This window comes from Fundulus heteroclitus, chromosome 13, assembly GCF_011125445.2.
Source record: "Fundulus heteroclitus isolate FHET01 chromosome 13, MU-UCD_Fhet_4.1, whole genome shotgun sequence".
NCBI lineage: Eukaryota > Metazoa > Chordata > Actinopteri > Cyprinodontiformes > Fundulidae > Fundulus > Fundulus heteroclitus.
In genome coordinates, this window is record NC_046373.1 from 32,781,970 (window position 1) to 32,805,219 (window position 23,250).

Sequence of the window (23,250 nt, forward strand, 5' to 3'; positions counted from 1 at the left end):
CCAGGGCAGCTGTAGCTACAATGTAGCTCACCACCGTCAGGGTGTGAATGATTGGGTGAAAGACTGACTGTAGCGTAAACCACTTTGGGGCCATCAGACTTGATAAAGCGCTATTCAAGTATAAGCCATTTTACTATTAAAGCACCAAAGGTTGCACAATTGGCCAAAACAGAAAAAGGTTGTTCTACAAAAGGTTATCTGGAACTAAAAAGAAAACAGTTTCTATAACCCAAATAAGCCATCCTAACTTTGTTGGGCATCAGCAGGGAGCAAGATATTAGGTCCTGTCGAGAAAGGACCGAAGAGACTCCAACATTCTGAACCTCAGTAGTGATTGAGTCAGTATAGGACACGCTTTCATGCACCTTGTGATACTGATAAAATGTAAATGTTAGGGGTTCAGGGTTCATAATTAGCAGTGCTTCCTATTCCTAAGAGCTCCAAGCCAACCTGTCCATCCTCCATCGCTCCTCCGCTGCTCATATCAGCCACACAGAGCCAGACAACTTGGACCTAACTCACCTCCCCTGGCAGTTCATTCACAAGTCTTAATAGGAACCGTAATTCATTACTTCTGCAAACTTCACCTCTGGTCACCTGTTCACCAGCCTACATATACCTGCATCAGCCAACTCATCCCTGCCAGAATGTCTCTTTTCCTTTCACCAGTGTGATGTACCCTGTCTCTTCCGGATCCTGTGTGCTCAGCCAGCTGGACTCTCCAGTTAAAGTTGCTTGTGTCTGTATGCTGCCGTTCTGCCTGTTTTCTCGTGAGTCCCAGCCGCTTGCTCTGCCCTTTCTGGTGGTTCCCGGTCCACATCACCTGTTTGATTCTGTCACTATCTGCATCCTCTGGTCTCCTGCTCATCCCAGCCTGCACCTTCTGCCAAGATTCATCTACTTAGTCTGGTTATGTTTGTCTGCCTCACCCGCCACTACTCATCCTCTTCATAATAAACATTTTAAACGTAACTCTGTGTCCGGCTGAATATTTGTTTCACCAGCAGTAACCATTACACATTGATATAAAGTCATCTATTACAATGACAGATCTGACATATCTGAAGCAATGTGCTTTCAAACATGAGGACGCAAGAACCAGAACAGTGGCGTTTGGAATCAAAAAAATAAAAATATCAAAATTTGCTTAAATTCTAAAAGACAGTATTCTGAATCAGAACACATCACTCTGGGATATATGAATTTGTGAAGTCCTTCAGTTCATGTAGAAATTTCCGTCACCCAGTTCAATGTTGGTGTGATACTATAACTATATTTCCACTACAACATACTTACTGGACTTCCAGGGTGACCCTTCTCTCCCCTCTCACACATACAATCCTTTGGCTGTGGGCACTGAAACATATGTGAAGATCTAATTTTTAATAAGAATGTGTTACATAGGCCGACATCATCACTTTCTATCTTTCTGAAGGTGGTATTCAAGCCAGTGATATATAACAGTAAAACCAACACATTGCTCTGTTAAAACAAACTTTGCAAATATATGACAAGAAAATCCAAACTGTAAAGACTGATTGAAAATTAGGTATGATCAAAGAGCTAAGGTTACTTACCCCTGTCGTAACAACTGTATTCTGCAAGAAGGAAAGACACAGTCACACAAAATATCTCTACTTTTAAAATTTGGTAACATGAATGAAATTGTAGTTTATATGATCAAACATGAGCAGATCTTGGCACCTCTGCCTCAGCAGCATTACTCACTATTTCACTGAAGAGTTTGTCATGGAGCTGGCTGTCAGTGAGACTGAGCAGATGCTGCTGTGGAGGGGCACTGGCAATGGTTCGCAGCCTTGTATCCATGGCACCTGGTTTGGGCAGTGCGGACAGCCTGATGGTGAACACCCTGATGTTGTGCTGTTTGGCCTCTGCAGCCGCTGTCACGGCACTGGGGCTGTGTGGGTGGTCATTTCCCTCTGTCATCAACAGCGCCACCCTGAGACTGCTGGAGGTCGTTTCTTGCTTGAATACCTTTGTAGCATTGGTGATGGCATAGGCAGAGTAGGAGCCATGGCCTATAAAAGTCATTGAGGCCACCCGACTCTGGAAGACATCCAGGTCCTGCCAGTCTCTGAAGTTGTGCTCTACTGAGACTTTACTACTATACTGCAAAGCAGCCAGGCGCAGACGTACACGCCAGCCTGCAGAGTGAAGCTGCGTAAGCTTGGTGCTGAAGCGCAGGACAAACTCCTTCTGCTGCTCAAACAGCGCAGCTTTGGCTTTCTCTGTACTGTCCACCAAGAACATGATTTCCACCGGGCAGATCAAGGCTGAGCAGAGAGAAAAAAGTTTTCTGTTACATTTGAATGGTACCAGCTCTCCCAGATAAATATGACTGATTTTCTTGGAGTCACACTAGGCTAATACCAAGAGTACTCTTTAGTGAAACAGTGGTAAACAATTTGCTTCAAGAGGAGACAACCCCTCTGTCAACACTGGTGTGGGTTTTTGTGAAATGGTTTCAGTTTGGATAAGTTCAGAAAAAATCTACAATGAAAAATAACTAAACTGTTCTTATCTTGACAATTTACAATCATGGTCAAAAGAAAGCACATGCTCATTTAAGTCAGGGAATATTAAAAACTAACTATTCTTTAACAGGTTCTGAAATATATAAATCTAAATGCAAACACCAGAGCTCTCAAACCTCACACACAACTGGGCTGCGAGCAATCTGTTCACTGCACACTCTGTTCAGAGACCCCCTCCCAGCATTGTGCACCCACCGCCAACACCCCACCACTGCGGGCGGGAAACCAGACCTCAACTCTCTCCAAAATTTGCATAGAACCTGAGAGCTCTGCAAAGAAACAGATTCCACCAACATCAACAATTTGGGCCCTCTCCATTTTCTATTAGTACTTTATCTCCTCAGGTCGGGACGGGTCAGATCAGTTCAAAATGGTTTCTTAATTTCCCGTTACAATTGAGTAGCATCTCAATGGGAGCAGGATGTTTAATAGCAAGGTGGCCCCACAGTCTGAAGTGACGTGGTTTGTAGATACACACAACACAACAAGCAACAGTGGCACAGGAACTTGGGACTTTGTCCTGTGACCGGCGGGTTAGAACTCTGTTCTGACCGTCTCCATTTTTGTGTCCTTGGGCAAGATGCTTAAACCGCTTTGCCTGGTGCTGTTGGTCTACAGGCAAACCAGTGGTGCCAATTGCATGGCAGCCTCACTTCTGTCAGTTTCCCCCAGGGCAGCTGTGGCTATGAATGTAGCTCCCCACTGTTAGCATGTGAAGGGGTATATGAATGGGTGAATGACTGCGTGTAGTGTAAAGTACTTTGGTGTCCTCAGGACATTAATATTTGATAAAGTGCTATACAAGTGCATGCCATGTACCATTAGACTGCTTCTTCATTTAAGGTAGTTGTCAGACTCTGAGTAAAAGAGGAGTACAGGAGAAGGCTATGGGCAGCTAGACCAGCAAGAGGACATGTGAAGGTAAGCTAACGTTACCTTATTATGCTAACACTACCTAATGATAGTTTGCCATAATAGTGCTCATACACAATAAGTCCAGCATAAAATTATTCAGTGGTTGAAGATAATAGTTATTAAAGTATGCTATGACTAGTGATGGCGCCCCCTGACCAATGAGTTATTGATAACATAGTTGGAACTGCAAGCAAGCAGTCACTAAAAATAGCAATAGTTCCCTGCAAGCATTACTAATGGAAAGGCCTTTTATGTCTTGCTCCATGACAACCAATCAGGAACTGTATATGGCTGTGACATGGGGTTAAGGACTGCAGTGGAGACAAAGCAGTTTTTAATTAAACATGGAAGACAAGCTGATAGTGGCAGTCGGCCTGAGTTGCATGACTCAACCAATTATTACTACAGAGACAAATCCAGAAAGGAGCAAGCCCGGAGAAGAATGAGAGGCAGTTAGGTGAAAGCATCACTAGATAGCGCCATTGTACTGCTGTATTTCTGGCTTGTTGCCTGCTGTGCAATTGATCTCGCCTGCTGTGCGAACAGTCGGTGATACTGTCTGGCGAGTAACAGCAAGTAAAAGTGGTGACATTGTCGCGCCATTGTGAATGCACGTTAAAATCCAAAGACAGCATAACTTCTTCCAACCAAATTGCCCCAAAGTTAACCGAAAGAGGCAGAGGTTTGGCAGAAATGAGCAGGGAAAGTTAAAATGGTTTACTTTTAATGTGTTTTACTGCGTTTTGGCTAAGCTACCCGTTAGCGACCCTTGAAACAATGCTATGCTGATGTGTTTTGGGTGTGTTTTACGGTTATGTAAAACTGTACTTCCATAAGGGTTTTATACACCGATGGGGCATTAATGTTTGTGTTTTCCAATATATATATATATATATATATATATATATATATATATATATATATATATATATATATATATATATATATATATATATATATATATATATATGTATATATAAGCTATATTCCAACACAATATAGCTTAAAAGTCTTTTTAAGTGAGCCAAATGTCCGCTAGCATTAGCCGCAATTAGCCTTCGTTAATAACTTGCTCGCTCAGAGAGAATACAAGTCAATTCAGAAAAATATACTTTATGTTTTCAGACACTCTGAATCCGGTGAATTCTCACCTGATTTCCAGATAAATCAACTGACTGAAAACGTCACCCCTTTAGGGGCTACATGGGACCAGTTGATTGAATTCAATTATTGTCTAACTTAATATATAATTTCAATTTTGTATTGAAAGTAAGCAAACTTTCAGAGCTACGTCCCAGGAAGCCCGACTTTTACTCCGCTTATGGGTACGCAAATAAAAGGACACTAGAAACCAGATCCTGGGGAATTACCTTCCATAAGTAAGATTTTATGATAGATAATCCCCATGCTTTACAGTCACAGTTTTTTCTGGCATAAACACAATATGTGCTAATGGGTATTGAAAATTGAAATGAAATTTATTTATTCGAACATGAACATGATACAAATATAAAAAATAAAATAGTGCACAGTAACAAGAAGTGCATAAGAAAGAAGAGAAAATACAGATTTTTGTTTCAGTTAACATATCATGCTCAAAATGGGGTAGGAAGAAGTGAGAACTTATAAACTCCTACCCCTAAACACCATAGCAGGGATGGAAGTAGAGAAAAGTACATTAAACACCAAAAACAAACAAAATGGTCCTAAATTACTGGATAGACATGATTTGTGGTGGGGGGGATATTATACAATTTTTAAATGCTGTTATGAGCACCTCTGCTCTCACTTGTCTGTATATAGTTTTGCTCCTATGTAGATCAGTGCTGTTGTCTGTAGATCGGTGTCTGTGTATATAGCCTATACATACAGTATATATATATATATATATATATATATATATATATATATATATATATATATATATATATATATATATATATATATAAGCTATATTCCAACACAATATAGCTTAAAAGTCTTTTTAAGTGAGCCAAATGTCCGCTAGCATTAGCCGCAATTAGCCTTCGTTAATAACTTGCTACTCACCCTAGTAAATGTAGCTACAACTTGTTTAAACATAGTGCTTTGTTCACCAATTCATGTTTCAATTATTTCCAGGAGAAATAAGTACATTAACAAAAAAATCAAGTGTCCTAGAGGTTATTGATTTTTATTTAGAAATCATTCTTAAAAATGTTATTTCCTCAAATAATGTTTTATCTAACCTGGAGTTGCATTGTAAATTGTTGTTTTAAATTAGTTAAGCTAATCAAGTCCTCATTCCATATTCTGTAAGATGAAGTTTGGTTCTCTGACTCAGATCTGTAGTGAACTCAAGATTCACTGAATCATTCGTACAATGATATTTTCAACTATCTTTATTTGTCCTTTTTTATTTTTTTGTGTACATAGTTCCTTAGCTTCTTTTTATCTTAATTTTGCTAAGTAGTTTTAGTTAAGTTTCACTAGCCTAGAAGAGAGGATTTGTGGATTGAAATGTAGCATTATTTCAGATAAAGAACATTCTAAAATGGTGTTCTCTGGATGTTCATTTATTTCTGTTAATAAATTCTTATACTTGAAGAGAAGTTGTCACTCATTTATTCCACGTGTGTGCAGAGTTTGCAGTTAGAAGAATGACAGAACTTGAATCATTGATCATGATTTTCATCGGACAATACCTAACAGACAGAGTTATTTAATAAACATTGAATACTTAAAACATACATAATGGCACAATGATGGCATGATACAAGCAAGAACCCAGCTTTTTTTTTTACCCCTCATCAGTATGGAGCAAATTAACCATAGCCTTAGCTGACTTGCATCTTGGCCACTTCACTGTCCAGTGCAGACTGAAGTTCATGACCTGAATATGCCAAAAGAACTACATCACGTGAAAAAACAAAGATAAGACTCTGTGGTGTCCAACCCAGATACCCTTCTCTCCAATGAATGCCACAGGCAGCGTTGGGAACATGGGGCAGCTTTTGGGGAATCCACTGAGATACACAGATGACCTATAGAGCACAAAGTGACAAGCCCCTTGCAGATAGAAGGACACATGTCCAACGCACAACCAAACCAGCTAACATTGTTCACGGGTGCTATTCAAATAAACTTGTACTGCCTTAAAAGGAGTTACTCTTGGTAGATCAGTTCCACAACACTCACTTTTGGCTTTATATGTGGTGACTTGGTGGTCATCTTTCTGACCTTTCCTCCTTCTGTTTTGGCATCCAATTGGGCACGACAGGACAAGAGTGAGGGTGAAAATCTTCACAAGCTCCAGTACATTCATTGTTTAGCAAGCTGCAGTGAAAACAAATTACAGAAATGCATTCTGTGAGTCACTGTGATAAGTAGCAAAGCTGCAGTAACTCATTATCGACACAGGAGGGAGACATGAGAATCCTTACTATGCACAGATTTAACAGTTGGATATCATTCCACTCCCCTGATAGTTATATATGGAGGGTTAATGTGGACAATATTAAATAAATAAATATATCATGAAATAAATAAATGTACCATGGAATAATGAAATGTAGAATTCAACAATGAACTGTAGAATTACATATTTATTTAATATTATCCCCCTTAACCCTCCATAATTTATTTCACGATATACATGTTTATGTATTCAATATTGCCCCATAACACTCTATAATCTTACACTGCAGCAGTCTATCAAACAATATAAGTTGTGTTTACTTCTTCAATACCTTCTGCAGTACTGAAATTGTGCATTTGAAGCAATGCATGCCAGTGCATTCACATGTACAGAATTTGCTTCTTGCCTTCAGTTTTACTAAACATCTAAATGGATCTAGCTTTATTTTTACAATATATAGCATACAGCCCCCTACCCTTTTATAACAATCAAAGTTCCTAAAAACATTGTTACAACTATATCTCTGCTGTTGTTATTGCTTTATCTAGTGTATGTAATATTGTGTATGCTCTGTGGAAAATATTTCCACTACAGGTGCAACAGTCTTTCTGCAACTGTGCTCTCTAGTTATTACATTTCTTTCTTGTTCTCTGTTAGCCTTGCTCACAGGCTCATATACAGTTTTAAATAAAGGTGTCTGGATTTTATAACAATGAAATTAAATATTCTACTACAATTATAAGTATGGTCCATGAAATAGTAATAACAGCGGTAATGTAAAATAAATATTTTTTTTACCTTTTTATTCATGAAAAGAAACACCAAGTTAATCCATATGTGAGATGAAAAAGAAGTTCTGAAGCCGTACTTTTGAGGACGCCCACTCCAGCAGAGGAAGGCAGAACAGTGACTGGGTAAGGCTTGCATATAGAAGGGAACCAGAGGCAAGACTCACAGCTACTTCCTGTTGTTGCTTTCACAATAAAACATACATTACGTAGTTTGTTAACTTTGCATATATCTAACAGTACGCTCTTTATTTCACATTGAATTGTGTTTTGTTTTGATGTACGTATGCTTGTGCTAGCTATTATGCTATCTTTCCCACAGCTGTCACGCTTCTGAACGCCTCCTGACACAACTATAAGGACTGTAACCCTCCATCCCCCCATACAATAATAACATATGGAATGTCCTCACACACACACACACACACACACACACACACACACACACACACACACACACACACCATAGACTGTTCCCCTCACACACATACACAATTTGTATACAATCTGTAAATCTTATCTGCCATTATTTATCTTGTATTATAAACCCGCTAATACATGTATAATTAATTTTCCTAACGGTATATTGTATGGGGTAAAAGCGGTTCCATAATAAACTTGTACATAAAAGGATAGTTGTGTCCATATTAGTCAGAAGTTGTGCATAAAAAACATTTGTAAACTCATAATAATTTAAATCCCATTCAAAAGATACAACATACAGTTTAAATAGTTACAACTTCAATAACTAATAAATACAAATTTCAAGTTTAAATTTGTGCTTTACTCTTTATGAACACAAACAGTAGCGGCTGCTTGAGAATACGGATTTTTTCTTTGAGAATACGAATTCACAACAGTGGTCTGACGTCACGGTTTCCAAGGCTGGTTAATGGAGCACAGAGTGCGAAGATAGGAGCCGCGCATGCGCTCTTCAGACTGACCGTCTCTGAATGCAACGCGGCTGCAGATTCATTCCAGACAGCGCAGAGCTCACAGTGGTAAGTTAAACATTCCCTTTTCTGCTGCTGCTGTTCTTCAAAAGTACGTTTTCAGATCGTTTGAGGCGAGAACATTATACTTTTAAGCTTCCCTACGTGGCCTGTTTACAGAGTTAGTGCGTAATTTAAAAAAAAGAGTGATTTATTTGTTTTGTGTTTATCAGGCTGACGCGTGTTGCTTTATTAACTCAATAATTGCTGGAATAAATTGTAAATGTCTCCCAAGAATGACAGCATCATATAAAAAAGGGCTGGACGATAATTTAATAACAATATATATCAGTCGAAAGATGTGTGGCACAATAAGGGGAAAAAAGGATCGATAAAACAGTGTTTCCCGCAGGAATTTGCTTATGCGAGGCGGACCGACTCGCGGAGGGGGGGGGGGGGGGGGGGGGTGGGGCTGGACGACACGTTTTCCGCGGACCGACTCGCAGAAAGGGGGGGGGGGGGTGGACGACATGTTTTCCGCGGACCGACTCGCGGAGCGGGGGGGCGGGGGGGGGGGGGGGGGGGGCGACGACGACGACGACACGTTTTCCGCGGACAGACTCGCGGAGCGGGGGTATCCATGTGTTTTCTCCATGCCATTTAGCGCCAAGATAGCGCTGCGGGAAACCCTGTAAAAGTTGGTTATACAGACAGTTTTCCTTTCTTCCTTTTAACCTAGTTGATGCTACAGTCACTGCTTCCTCTCAACCAATCGTAATCGCGGACCCAGGCACGCCGTCACAAAGCGCCGCCCTCTCTAACCACAACACAGAGCACGTCAATATGTCGCAGCAAGGAGCGGCGGGGGATATTGTCCCAAAACGGGGTTTTACTATTTCGCCAGCCTGAAAGAAATAAACCAGTGATTTGTAAAACTTGCAAGGAACCGGTAAAAACAAAGTCTGGTAACGCAACCAACTTGTTTCATCACGTAAGCCGCTCACTACCGCAGCAGCGCGAGCCGTTTTAGCCCCGCGTCATCTTCTTAGGAATCTTCTGGAAGTTCTTCCAAAACAAAGCAGGTACAGCAACTAAACTGGGCTTCCTTCTTTGTGATAAAATGACAAAGCGTCCTGGCGGCATAAGGACATCACGCATGCAGTAACGTGCTTCATAGTGATGGACATGAAAAACCTGGCTTCAAACTCGCCACTCTTGATCCGCGATATAAAGTTCTGGTACGCAAGTTTTTCTCTAACAGCGCCGGTCACTTGAGTTTATTCTTTGTCAGTATTTAATAACATCAACCAGGTCTCTTAAGTTGAGTTATTTTTCTTTTTAAAAAATCAGTTATGGTTAAAAATGTTGGGTGAATAAGAATTTATTTGGGATTGAGTGTTTGTGTGTGATATATTAAAATTAAGTCATTTAGCAATATTATAAGGGCCAGGTTTTAAATCTTTTTGATAATTATCTATCCATCAATATGCATTTTTTTTATCAATATGCTTTTTTCTATATTGTCCAGCCCTAATATAAAATCTATAAATAAATAAATTCTTTAAATGTTTTTCCTAAGTGAGTTTCCTCTGAGTGAGGACACGAAAAATTGAGAAGAGAAAGTGGGAAAGAAAACAATGGTAACAATATATGAAAAAAAAAACATTTATTTTAGACAAATGTTTTAACTTTGGAACAGAATGAAGGTGTAACATATTCAACAAATTAACAGTTACTAACGTGGTTTAAAACAAATAAATAACTTCTATTAACATCTTATACAAATAGACAACACCTACAAACATACAATTAAAAGTAGTTGGAATGGAAATTAATTCACTGATTATTTTATGTATTGTTACAGGTGGTGAAAAAAATGAAATGAAGCAGCACGTGTACATGACTAAAACTGATCTAGGTCAGGTGTAGTCATGTTCACTTAAACATGCAGCCAGCTGGAGCAGCTCCCTGTCTTCAGCCGTTGGTCATCCTCCTCTGGATCAACCTCCTCATCTAGCTGATCACCTGCTGCTATACTAATACTGTGGAGGATGCAGCAGGCGCCGATTACTTTTGGGGCAAACGTCGGGCGGACCTCCAGCACCCTTAAGAAGATGAAACGCCATCGTGTCTTCAGACCACCAAAGGCGCGCTCAACGATTTTCTCACCTTGGCGTGGTGTCTGTTGTAGCGTGCCTCCCCTTGACCTGTACCAAATAAAAAATTAACTTGTAATTTAGGTAATATGCTGATATGTCTTAATCTTCTATCCAATTAATATAATCTATGTATCAATTGTGTGTCATTGTTGGCTCTATTTAAGGACATGAAGGTAAGAGATCTTACTGGCAAGCTGTTTCCCTATAGGATGCACCACAGGCCAGCCAGCAGAGGGTCACCTCTATCTCCTGTGGCCATCCATGGACCTTCTGATGGGCAGCAGCTGAAGGAGGAGGATGATGGTGGCCCTGTTTAGCCTGAAGGCTGGTTTCAGGTCCCCTTCATTAAAAAATATTTGGAGGATTGGCACAGAAGTGTTTATCCTCACATATTTTGTTTCTGTTTCTTCCTGTAAATAAAAAATGCCAAATGTTACCATAATTGTTTTTTTCAATTCTCACCTTTTCACACCATAAAACTATATGTGGTTAACATGCAGATTATTATAGTTCTCAAGAAAGAAAGGGTCAAATGTATAGTAGTAAATGTAACAAATGGCTTCCCTTCTCTGGTATTTCTACCATTTCACTGAAAGAATGAACTGAACTAACTGCACATAATTTATAGATTAATCGCTGTAAAGGTGGACAGACAGAAATAACTTTTCCTTAATGAACAATGCTGTGAAGGTTAGACAAAGTAGCTTAACTCTACTCCCTTAACTGTTACTAATATATAAAAATTATGTTTTCATTTTAATTATTTACAGATAAATAGTCACAATTTCAACGTGATCACATGTTTAATACCATCCTCAATGTTGTTTTTTTAAAGATAAAAGTAGGAAATAGGCTGTCAATCTTAAAAAACCTACCAGTTGGCACAGACGCTCAACGTCGGACTTTTTATTAAAATTACGCACTAACTCTGTAAACAGGCCACGTAGGGAAGCTTAAAAGTATAATGTTCTCGCCTCAAACGATCTGAAAACGTACTTTTGAAGAACAACAGCAGCAGAAAAGGGAATGTTTAGCTTACCACTGTGAGCTCTGCGCTGTCTGGAATGAATCTGCAGCCGCGGTGCATTCAGAGACGGTCAGTCTGAAGAGCGCATGCGCGGCTCCTATCTTCGCACTCTGTGCTCCATTAACCAGCCTTGGAAACCGTGACGTCAGACCACTGTTGTGAATTCGTATTCTCAAAGAAAAAATCCGTATTCTCAAGCAGCCGCTACTGTTTGTGTTCATAAAGAGTAAAGCACAAATTTAAACTTGAAATTTGTATTTATTAGTTATTGAAGTTGTAACTATTTAAACTGTATGTTGTATCTTTTGAATGGGATTTAAATTATTATGAGTTTACAAATGTTTGTTATGCACAACTTCTGACTGATATGGACACAACTATCCTTTTATGTACAAATCTATTTAGAAAGCTATCTTACCCCATACTATTGTGCATAATCTGTATAATCTGTGAATATAGCTCCCATATTTTTATTTATATTTATATTTATACACCGCATTTTATTGTCCCTTACTATTACTTTTTGCTTGTACATACACCTGTGAATAAATATTTATATCCTTAAATGAGAACGTTGAGCATACCAAATTCTGCTCATGTATGATGGGGTTGGGGAACTTCTCCTTTTAAGAATCAGCTATTGTTGAGCATCATCAAGGTGACAATTGTGCTAAATGTTTTCCAGATTCAAGGACTGGCTTTCAACACTGGATGTCACTCATGCTTTAGAGCAGCACGCTTCTGTTTTCAGGCCCTTTATGTGTTCAAGCATGGAGCAGCTGATATCTGCAACAATGGAGGAACTCTTTGAGTTCCAGCTCAGTGTAAAGGGTAGCACAAGACAACATGGAGAAACTATGGAGATAGTACTAGGACTGAAGGTTTATTTTACATAGACCATTTAAGCTGCCAAACCGGTCATGCTGGAGGATGTTGCAAGCAGCAGAACGTTCTCTATGGCGTCTCCAGACTCTGACACGTCTGTTACATGTGCTCAGTGTGAACCTGCTTTCTTCTGTGAAGAGCACAGGGTGCCAGTGGCGAATTTGCCAATCTCGGTGTTCTCTGGCAAATGCCAAAAGTCGTACACAGTGTTGGCTGCAAGCATAACCCCCAACCCCCAGCTTTGGATGTCGGGCCCTCATACCACCTTCATGGAGTCTGTTTTTGATCGTTTGAGCAGACACATGCACATTTGTGGCCTGCTGGAGGTCATTTTGCAGGGAGACCCTACCAACTGAGCTATTCAGCTGGCTATATGAAGATGAAACATCCAAGCTCCAAGAATACATCAGGAAGATGCCCCTAAGGGACGAAGCACTCAGTGAAAGTCTCAGACAGTGGAAGCTGGAAGAGAAGGAACTGAAGGGGAGGAAAAACCCCTGCATGGGATGTACCACCAACAGATAGCTGAAGCGGCTGATATGACCAAATCCTACCAATGGCTAGAGAGGGCTGGACTGAAGGACAGCACTTAAGCACAGAACATGGCAGCACACTAGCAGGTCTTGAGCAATAGAGGCCCTGATCTATCCTTCTCAGGCAAGATACCAGATGCAGGCTATGCAAAGAGGCCCCCCAAATCATCCAGCATCTCACAGCAGGCTGTAAGATACTAGCAGGGAAGGAGTACATGGAACGCCATAAACAAGTGACTGGTATAGTGTGCAGAAACATTTGTTCAGAATACCAACTGGGGACCCCAAGTTCAGAATGGGAGTCACCTCCCAAGGTGGTGGAGAATGACAGAGCTAAGATCCTGTGGGACTTCCAGAATCAAACAGACAAAATGGTAATGGCCATCCAACTGGACATTGTGATCATTGATAAGCAGCAGAGGACAGCCATTGTGATCGATGTGACCATGTTTCCTGATGGAAACATCATGAAAAAAAGAGTATGCGAAGCTGCAGAAATACCAAGGGCTAGGACAGCAGTAGTGCCCGTGGTTATCGAAGCACTCAGGACATTAACCCCCACTCTGGATAAGTGGCTACAACAGATACCTGGAGAAACATCAGACATTTCAGTCCAGTAGAGTGCAGTCTTAGGAACAGCTAAGATCCAAAGAAGAACCCTCAAGTTCCCAGGCTTCTGGGAGAGGACCCAAGCTTGAGAAATGGAGAGCCACCCATCCTGCTATATATGTGATAGGTCTACTATAATTGCCAGCATTATTAGAATATTTCCTAGGTTTCTTGAAAGCCAGTATTTCAGCTTTTTGGTATTTTACCTTCTTTCCATACTTTGTTAATATTTATGATATTATCTTAAACACTTTCTCAGGTAATTTCTGAAACATGATGTAACTCAACTCAACCTGTTGCACTATTTCTAATACCCTTTAACACTGTTTTTAATTCATTCATATTGATTTCTGTGTCTAATGTACTTTCCTCACTTTCTTTACCAATACATCTCTATTTTCAATTAAAATCTTCTCCATATGTTGTCTATGAATATCATATAAATGATCACCACTATGCACACTAGCAAATTTCTTTCCAAAAACATTAGCTTTTTCTTTATCTGTTATTGCAATTCCATCATCCTCCAATACTGACAATATAAAAAATACCTTTTTTTCCCACTTATTTTCTTCAGCATTGACCAGACCTCTCCTATAGTACCTTACCCTCCTATAGTAGAGTCCAAGTTTCCTTTGGGTATCCCGTTGCTTACTAAGGCCACGTTGGGTCCTGATTTGATTTGTACATACCATCCCGCCATGGGCTGACATCACAGCTGTCTGATATAAGTTTGCCTGAATGACAGGTCAAGCCACAGGAGTTGTAGATGGTTGGTCAGAAATTACAAATTATTAAATTACAAAATAAAATAATTCAATAATTTAATACACTCACTCAAAAATACACCTTTTGAGAAAATAACTTATCAAGAGAAGGGGTTTAAGAGCTCGGACCTTATCAGCCAAATATTACAATTATTCAGCAGTCCATAGACAGAGGAAGATGATACACCCTGTCTTTTTCCAGGACCTGGTTTAGCAGCGAGGCTTGGCTAACGGCATGTAGTGAGGCTAATGCTTTATTCTGTTTTCCCTGCCTCGTTTTTCATCAGCATCTGACCCAGCATGGATTAAGACAGGTACGACCGATTTAAAGCTCTTTTCGGAAAAGACAAAAAGAGATGAACGGTCTGGGATTCGCATGGAAAATGCAATGCGACTAGTCATGTTTGGGAAAATAAACATTTCCTCTCAACTTGATGAAGGCTACAGGTTAGGGATCCGCATCCCTACAGGTTAGGGATTTGCATTGCGATTGGTTGAAACCAGTGACTGACTGGGATTAAAAAACGGCCCTGGCATTTTCACCAACCAGCAGCCCACGCAACACACAGATATAACTTCACATGCACGGAAATAACACGCAAGTTTGTAGCCCCATTGGTGTTGAACTCTAACTTTAATATGCATAAAAACTGAACCAAGAGGCATTTGGCTTATTAGTGGGCCGAGAGATGTAGGCCTACAATGAACAGGGTGAAAGGGGCCGCGCACACCCGACGATCATGCCGCCTCGTGATTGGCCGGCCCAAACGGCCCACGAGGGCCCGCGGCCCTTCTGGCATCTGCCCAAATGCCAGACCGTCACTAGTTGAAACACATCAAATGTTGTTCTAAATTAGTTAAGCTAGTTTAACCTCAATCCACATTCTTTTATGTAAACTTTGGTTTGCCAATTTGGATCTGCAGTGAACCAGGATTCACTGAATCATTCTGACGATGGTTTTCAGTTTTTTTTATTTTGTCCTTTTTGTTTGTTTTGTCTTTTGTGTGTACATATTTATTTATTTAGTTAAGTTTCACTAGCCTAATATAGAGTATTTGTTGATTCAAATATAGTGTTAATACAGATAAACAGCATTCTATAGTGGTGTTATATGGATGTTAATTTATTTCGGTTAATAAATTGTTGAACTTGAAGAGAAGTTTTCACTCATGTGTGTGCAGAGTTTGCTGTTAAACAAACACCAGTGCTCGAATCAACCCTTTCAAATATTGTCCTAATATCAGCTGTCGGGCTGATATTCACCGGACAATACCTGACAGAGAGATATTTATTAAACATTAAATAACTTAAAACGGTGCGTAATGGCACAATTGTTTCAAACCTGTTATCCATCCATCCGTCCATCCATTTTCTTCCACATCCTCCCAGCAGGACGTGCCTAGTAAACCCCCAAAGTGAGGTGCCCAGGATGTAACCTGATCAGGTGTCCGTTTGTGTGTTATCGTGTTTATTCTGCTCTCTGCCACCCTTTGGTAATCACCATTACTAAAGAGGAGCTATCAGCTACTACTATCAGACAGTCTTCTTCAACTTCACTGAGCACTTGGTTGGCAGCCCACCGGCGTTCTATGGATTTTACCAGAGACGCAGGTGAAGAAAAAGCACGCTTGTAAAGCTTTGCCAGTAGACTTCCCTCGCCCTTTCTTTTAATCCAACTGACTCATTTCCACTCCCTGGCAATTAAAATGTATGAAGTGCTGCTTCTTAACTCTAAAAAGTCATACTTCCCCAGACCTGCCATCCTCTGTTTAATGAAACCTGGCTCATTGTGCTCACCCCAGAGAGCACTCTTCTGATGCTGGGCTTCCTGGTGTTTCGAGGGGGCCACAGGGCAGAGCTCTCTGGGGAAAAGGAGAGGAGATGGAATCTGCTTTTACAGAAATTAAGGTTGGTTTGCTGATGTCAAAGTATTACAGAAGACATGTAGTCCTAACCAGCAGTATTTTTATAGACCCTTTTTTCCACCGAGGGATTTCTGTTTGTTTGTTCTGCCCTGCGTTTATTTCCCACCAAAAGCGTGCACAGCAGAAGCTGAAAAACAAGTTGCAGAGCTGATAAGAGACGTGAAAAAAAAAACCTCAGACTCTCTTATCATTGTTCTTGGAGATTTTGACAATGCAAACCTCAACAATGGACTTCAAAAATATACAGTCTATCAAGTGCTCCATCAGTAATAATAATTTAAATCACTGCTAATTGGCTTTAAAAGATGCATACCGCACTGCCACCAGGGCCACTTTGGGACTGATTACTGGCTGCTTCATCTCAACCCAGTTCAAAGGCAAAGAAAAGTCTATAGTAAGGACTGCTAGGAAGTGGACTGACAAAATAGAGCACATGTTACAAATTTTCTTAGATTGCACAGATTGGAGTTTTAGTGAAGTTTCATCCACTGATCTGAATGGAACTGTCGCTTTATACATCAGTTTTGTGAGGATGTGTGCGTTATCACCACTGCAAACTTTAATCCGGCATAGGAGGGAAGAGCTGCTTAAATTGAGGCTAATCCCCGGAGTCTACAGATCATACTGACTGCTGAAACCGGCCTTTATTCCACCTGAAGTGCAATGAACAATAGAGGCTGCTCTCCCCCTGCCTCTGAGGCTTAAATACTGGTGATACAGTCAAAGGAAAGCACGACTTGTGTAATTTTATCTGTTTGATTATGAATATTAATTGTTATTGTATATTATAATTAATTATATATTATTCTAGTCAAAGGTTAGCAACAACAACAAAAATTCCAAATGGTTGTGATTAAGGCCACCTTTAATGATTATAACTAGCAACTGTGTCACGAACCAGAGACAGAGGACCCAGTATTCAGCCAGACAAAAGGAGGTATGATTAAAGAAGGTTTAATGGAGGTGTTCTTGACAATACAGGGACAAGCAGGCTCGGTGGTCAGAATAACATTCAAAAATCCGGTACACGAGAAGCAATCCAAAAACAAGCAGAAGTACAAATCGGGGTAAAGCGAACTCAGAATATCACCAGGCAGGTCCAGGTCAGAAAAACGAGTAGGCAGACAGACAGGGCAGGAAAATCAGAATAAGGAATCAGGCTGGCTCAGAAGTCAAAAAGGTGCAGTTGGGTTATCATCAACAGGATTAATCAAAAATAGAAAGCTGGGGTCCGTTCTTCGTACGTTGCTTAAAACATCCGAGATCAAATGAGACATCCAAGATGATTTCATCCGGCTAATCATGATCCGGCTAATTGGGTTCTTCGAACACACCTGTTGTTTATGATTAGTATGGCTGGATTGAGTTATCTGAGACAACTGCGCGTTCATGCGTTTGTTTAAAAGGGGAAATGTATCGATAGTAGAAACAATGATCAGCAGCGCTGCTATTGACTGTTCAGCAAAGAACGCCCACAGTTTTTCTCTCAAGCAGAACACGAGCTTTTAATGGAAGGTTATGCCGAATTTGAGTCATTAATTAAAACACCTCAAAATCTGTTAAAGCCAGGAGAGAGGGCCGGCAAAAAGTAGCAGACAAATTAATGCAATACTGTCCACGGTAGATGTTTCTATCACTTTCTACAATATGAATTTTTGCATTTTAATAATTTGATATTATTTGTTCTTTTATATCAGAGCCTCCACGGGACCCACTAGAACATGGGGACAAGTAAAAGTGAAATACAAGAATATTCTACAAAATGGTAGCCTTTAATTATTACACTTTATTTTAAAAAGGCACTTTTTATGTCAAGAGATCCAAATTTCAGTGTCATTTCTTAGACACGGGAAGTAAAGGACACGTGCAGACACGTTCCTCTTTAAAAGCCAATGTTAAATGATGTGTGTGTCTGTTTATAACAGCCACCAAGAGAAATCTCTCTACAATTACACTGTCGCGCTGCGCTAAAGGATCCTGTCTATTGCGCAATACGCGATTAATTCAAAAAACTCTGCAAATTATTCTTGCACCTTCCGCAACAGGTTGCAGTCGTAAAAATGGACATGGCTACGACAGACTTCCCCATCTCCTCCGCTTATACAGCCGTGATCTAATCCTGTTTACATGAAATAAGCCTGCTCTCAAGCAGGCTTAAGCTGGCGCACATGTTGCTATGACAACAAGTGCAGGATGTCTTTCGAAGAACCAAACGATCCAAGATCATGCCAAATCGTCAACAATCAAATCCTGCTAACTGAGTTAGCGACGTACGAAGAACGGACCCCTGGACATAAACTCACCAAAAGGCTCATTAATGATCTGGCAGATTGGAGAGGTTTGTAGCAGGTTTATTTAGGGGAGTGAGCAGGTGAACAGGAGTGACTAATCACAAGTGACAGGTGGAAATAATCAAAGGGAAGGTGGTAACTGAAATAACCTGAACTGATTGGTTAGTGACTAGAGGAGGAGACAGAACTGAACAGGAAACAGAAATGTGAACTGATCAAAATAAAGCAAAGAACAAACAAACCAAAACAAAACCCAAATTGTGACAAACTGGGCTTATTAATTAACAGTTATTATCCTTATTTTCCAAAACAAGATGGGTGTTTAACAAATTTTCAAACTAAGTGGCAATACTTCTCACACAGGATTAGTTGGTTAGCTTTTTTTCTTTATACAAAATCATCATTTAGAAACTACATTTGATCTTTACTCATGTTTGTTTGATAAGCAAAAATAATGTGTGACAGAAAGAAATCTGCAAGGAGGCAAATACTTATTTCACAGCACTGTAAATGTTAACATGTGCATTCTTGACAACTTGTCCCAAAATATCACAGTTGACATTTTTTTCAGCCAAATAAATAAAATAATATCCCTGTGATCATTTAAAAATTAGACAAAATAAAAAATATCACCAGAGCACTGGTGACATTTGATTTATAGGCTGAGAGCTAAAGAGTGAGCATTGAGTGTAGCCCAGCGTTCTCCAGTATACTGAAACATGGTTGATTCATGGCTGGGAAGAGAAACAGGTCTACTTAAGATGTTTCGAGTCTAATTTTTATGGAGTCATGTTCAGAAAGGCAACTTGAGAATGTTGAGCCGCTGTAAGAAGCTGTACCTGGGGGATGCTGGTATACTAAATTTCTATTAGCTGCTCTCATAATTCAAACAGACAGGCTTACTTAGGGCCCATGCCCAATTCCTGACATAAATCAATGCTGTGCCTGTGAGCTGCCTCTGAAGCTCCTGAAAAAAATGTAGTTATTCAATCAAAATTCTGAGGGTTATTGGGGGGAAGAGCAGCTGAAACCTTCATACTTTTAAATGAAGCTGTCAATCTGCTATTGCTGGGAAAAAAAAGCTTAACCTCAAACAAAATACTCAGGGCAGTTCATTTCAGAACATTAAAATATTTGTAAGCAAAAGCTGGTTTAATTCTTGTGATCAGTTGAGCCAGTCAGACCTCGTCTCACTGCTCATGGTCCTAGGACATCCTAGAACAAATAATTGCACTGTACGAACCCATCCAGAAACAGCTCTGGTTTGTTTTGATTATTTTAAACAGACTTATTCTGGATTTTATACTCTTAAGAATCTGATAGAATACACAGAGAGCTTTTATATCAAGCACAGTACTGACACAGCTGAAAGATGCTGGACATTTTAAAATTATAAACTTAGGCTGATGAGGGAAGCGTTATAGATGTTAAGAAATATCACTTTTGTACATATTTCACTTTTGAAAAGGCCTTTAAACCCATGTCATGCCCATTGCTAATGCAATATTTTTTCAAACTGTTATAATGAGACTGTTGATTTAGATAGATGTTAAGACGTACCAAATATTTTTTTAAGTGAATGACCTTCTTTTGCTAGTTAAAAATAGGTTCAAAATGACAATTTAAGATAAGTCACAGTTTTAAACAACTGAATACACACTTAATGCTATGCAGAAGTAATTCAAGACTGTACCACAGATGGCAGCTCTCTTGTACTTGTATGTTTTTGTGTTATTCTGCTCTATATCACCATTCTGTGATTATTTTCACTAGAGTGGAACTCCTAAAAGTCCTCTAGGCTCCCCCCGGCGTAGCGGCTCTAAAGGGCTAGTACATTTATGAAGCTTTGACCACGGAAACTCCGCACACCATTTCCTTCAAACAACCTGGCTAATGTTTGTGCCCTGGTTAATAGAATGGCGGAAATTCCGCTTTTCATCCCTAAAAACCTGGATTTCTGCAGTTCTACTGACCATCTGGTTCACTAAAACCCGGTTTGGTGAGCTAATCCCAGGCCTCACACTTCTGATGTCGGGCTTCCAGTTATTTCATGAGGTTCGCAGCATGGCGTGAAAAAGAAAGGAGGCAGAATCTGCTTTTACATTAACAAAGATTGGGGTAAGTATGTCGTGGTGTTGCAAAAGATATGTAGTCCTCAATTGGAGTCCTTGAACTTCCAAAATGCAGACAGGATATTAAGTGTCCCAGCAGGGATGAAAACACACTTGACCAATGCTACACAGCTTTAAAAGATGCGTACCAGGCCTCACCAAGGCTGCTGTGGGACTTTCTGATCACTGTCTGCTTCATCTCATTCTATCCTATCCTCAGAAATTAAAAACTTCTAAGCCTGTGGTTCAGACAGTTAGGAAGTGGATGGAGCAATCAAAACAGATGTCACAAGCCTGCTTTGATTGCATGGACTGGATTGTGTTTGAAGCTTCATCTACTGACCTAAATAGCTTTACTGACGCTGTAACATCATCTATCAGTTTTTGTAAGGACATGTGTGTGCAGACCTGGGGTCTCATTTGTACAGCTTGCATATGGCTCCTTAGCCCCTTTAAAAAACCCCCACAGTGCAAAGGAGGTGGCCTTTAACACAGCTCACACATGTGCACGCTCAAATGTGGAGCAAGCCATCGGCCTACTGAAATGCTGGTATCAGTGTTTGGATGCGTCAGGGGGAAGACTTTTACATCATCCGAGGATTGTGTGCCAGATCGGCAAAAGGGTGGTGTGCTGCAAATATTGGCACTTAGGCACAACATCCATCTCCCTCCTGGCCTCCCTCCTCCTCAGGCTGACAACCCTGACCCTAAACATAGGAGTAAATGAGCACAGAAACTTATTTAACAATCAAACAATTCATAACATGGAGATAAGGTAAACTTTACCATCTACATAGAGGGATTAATTTCAGCAGCCTGACGGGTTAAAGTAATTTTATTGAAGATAAATAAAATTGAATAAACATATGAATAGCAAGTGGAAATGTACAAACAATTTAGTACAGAGGAATTTTTCTATTGTTTACAGACTGTAAAACACTCTTGACATACATTTTAGAAGAATTGGAAAAAGTCACAAAAGATATATGTGAACAAGTATTTTCTGTGTTGCATGATGATGACAGTAGCCTCAATGGTCATCTCTCTGGTTTTGATTGTTGCCTCACTCATAGGCTCCCATTTCTCAGACATGTGGTTGATTCTTTCGACAGGCAATTTCATGTTGCAGCCTTCTGTGTGAAGAAGAGAAAAATCAATGTCCAGGTTGGTATGCTGATTATGAACTAATAACCTGTGAGGGAATGGTAATAAGTTTAAAGACAGGCAGATTTACAAGAACCCCTGTGCAGCCGAGCACTTATTGAGGTCATGATAAGGGTTTACAAGGAGAACTGAACTGCAGCTTAACCATCCGGTGCATCAAAGTGAAGGGACATCATAATGATGAGTTAGACCACCTGACAAAGGCGAACAGATGAACTAAGAGATATTTTGATGGATTGGATAGATAATTGCTTTTAAATCCTAAACAAGATTTTGTCCGGTGAGTTTGAGGTCATCACAGAATCTGGAAGATAATTCATTTTTGACAGATCCGAGTGTCAGTTCCTAAAAACCCGCAATGAAACATGCCTCATTCTGCCCGAAAGAATTCCTCCTCACAGTTTTTAGATAAACAACTTTGGCTAAAAAAAAATATGCACCACAAAAAATGGAAGGATACATTTCTCGAATCCCAAAACCCTAAATAATTTTTTTCATGAACAAAAGGGTTTTAATTCAAAAATATGGACCTACTGAACAGTACGTACTGTACAGTATCTGCACTCAGAACTTGGTCGTGGCTCCTTTAGCTTGAATTACTGCATCAATGCAGTGTGACCTGGAGGAGACATGCTTGTGGTTCTGCTGACGTGTGTAGGAAGCCCTGAGACTGGACTCCAGCTCATCTGCATTGTTGGTTCTGCCATCTTTCATCTTCCTCTTGACAACAGTTCATAGATTTTTGGTGGGGTTCAAGTCTGGCCAGTTTGGTGTGCTGGAAGATCTGCATCTCCACAATGCTTGTCAGCAGAGGGAAGCATGAATTGCTCTAAAATGTCCTGGCTGAAAGCTGCTCTGCCTTTGGACTTGATATAACATCGTGGAGCAACACCTGTAGATGGCAATGCACCCCAAATCATCACTGACTGTGAAAACTTCCCCCTGGACCAAAAGCAGCTTGGATTTTGTACCTGTCCACTCTTCCTCTAGAGTTTGGGACCTTGATTTCTAAATAAAATGTAACATTTACTTGAATCTGAATAGAGGACTTTTTATTATTATGCAGATGTCAAGCACCAGGTAAGATAAGTCTGTCAGCTATGTTTACATGCACAAAATTTCACGATCGGAATAAAATGTATTTAGATTAAATAATCAGATCACCTAGCATTATTCAAAATAGAACCACTC

At 40.1% G+C, this 23,250-nt stretch overlaps 1 protein-coding gene across 1 annotated transcript in view; it reads right to left on the minus strand.

Annotated features, from left to right (window-relative positions):
- The window catches only part of col28a1a (collagen, type XXVIII, alpha 1a), a 72,369-nt gene extending 64,598 nt beyond the window's left edge, over positions 1-7,771 (minus strand). Inside the window, 5 exon segments of the mRNA XM_036145891.1 lie at positions 1,297-1,356; positions 1,578-1,598; positions 1,729-2,294; positions 6,648-6,785; positions 7,666-7,771. Coding sequence (XP_036001784.1) covers positions 1,297-1,356; positions 1,578-1,598; positions 1,729-2,294; positions 6,648-6,774 — 774 coding nt within the window. The 5' untranslated portion in view covers positions 6,775-6,785; positions 7,666-7,771.
- Positions 7,772-23,250: the final 15,479 nt, after the last annotated feature.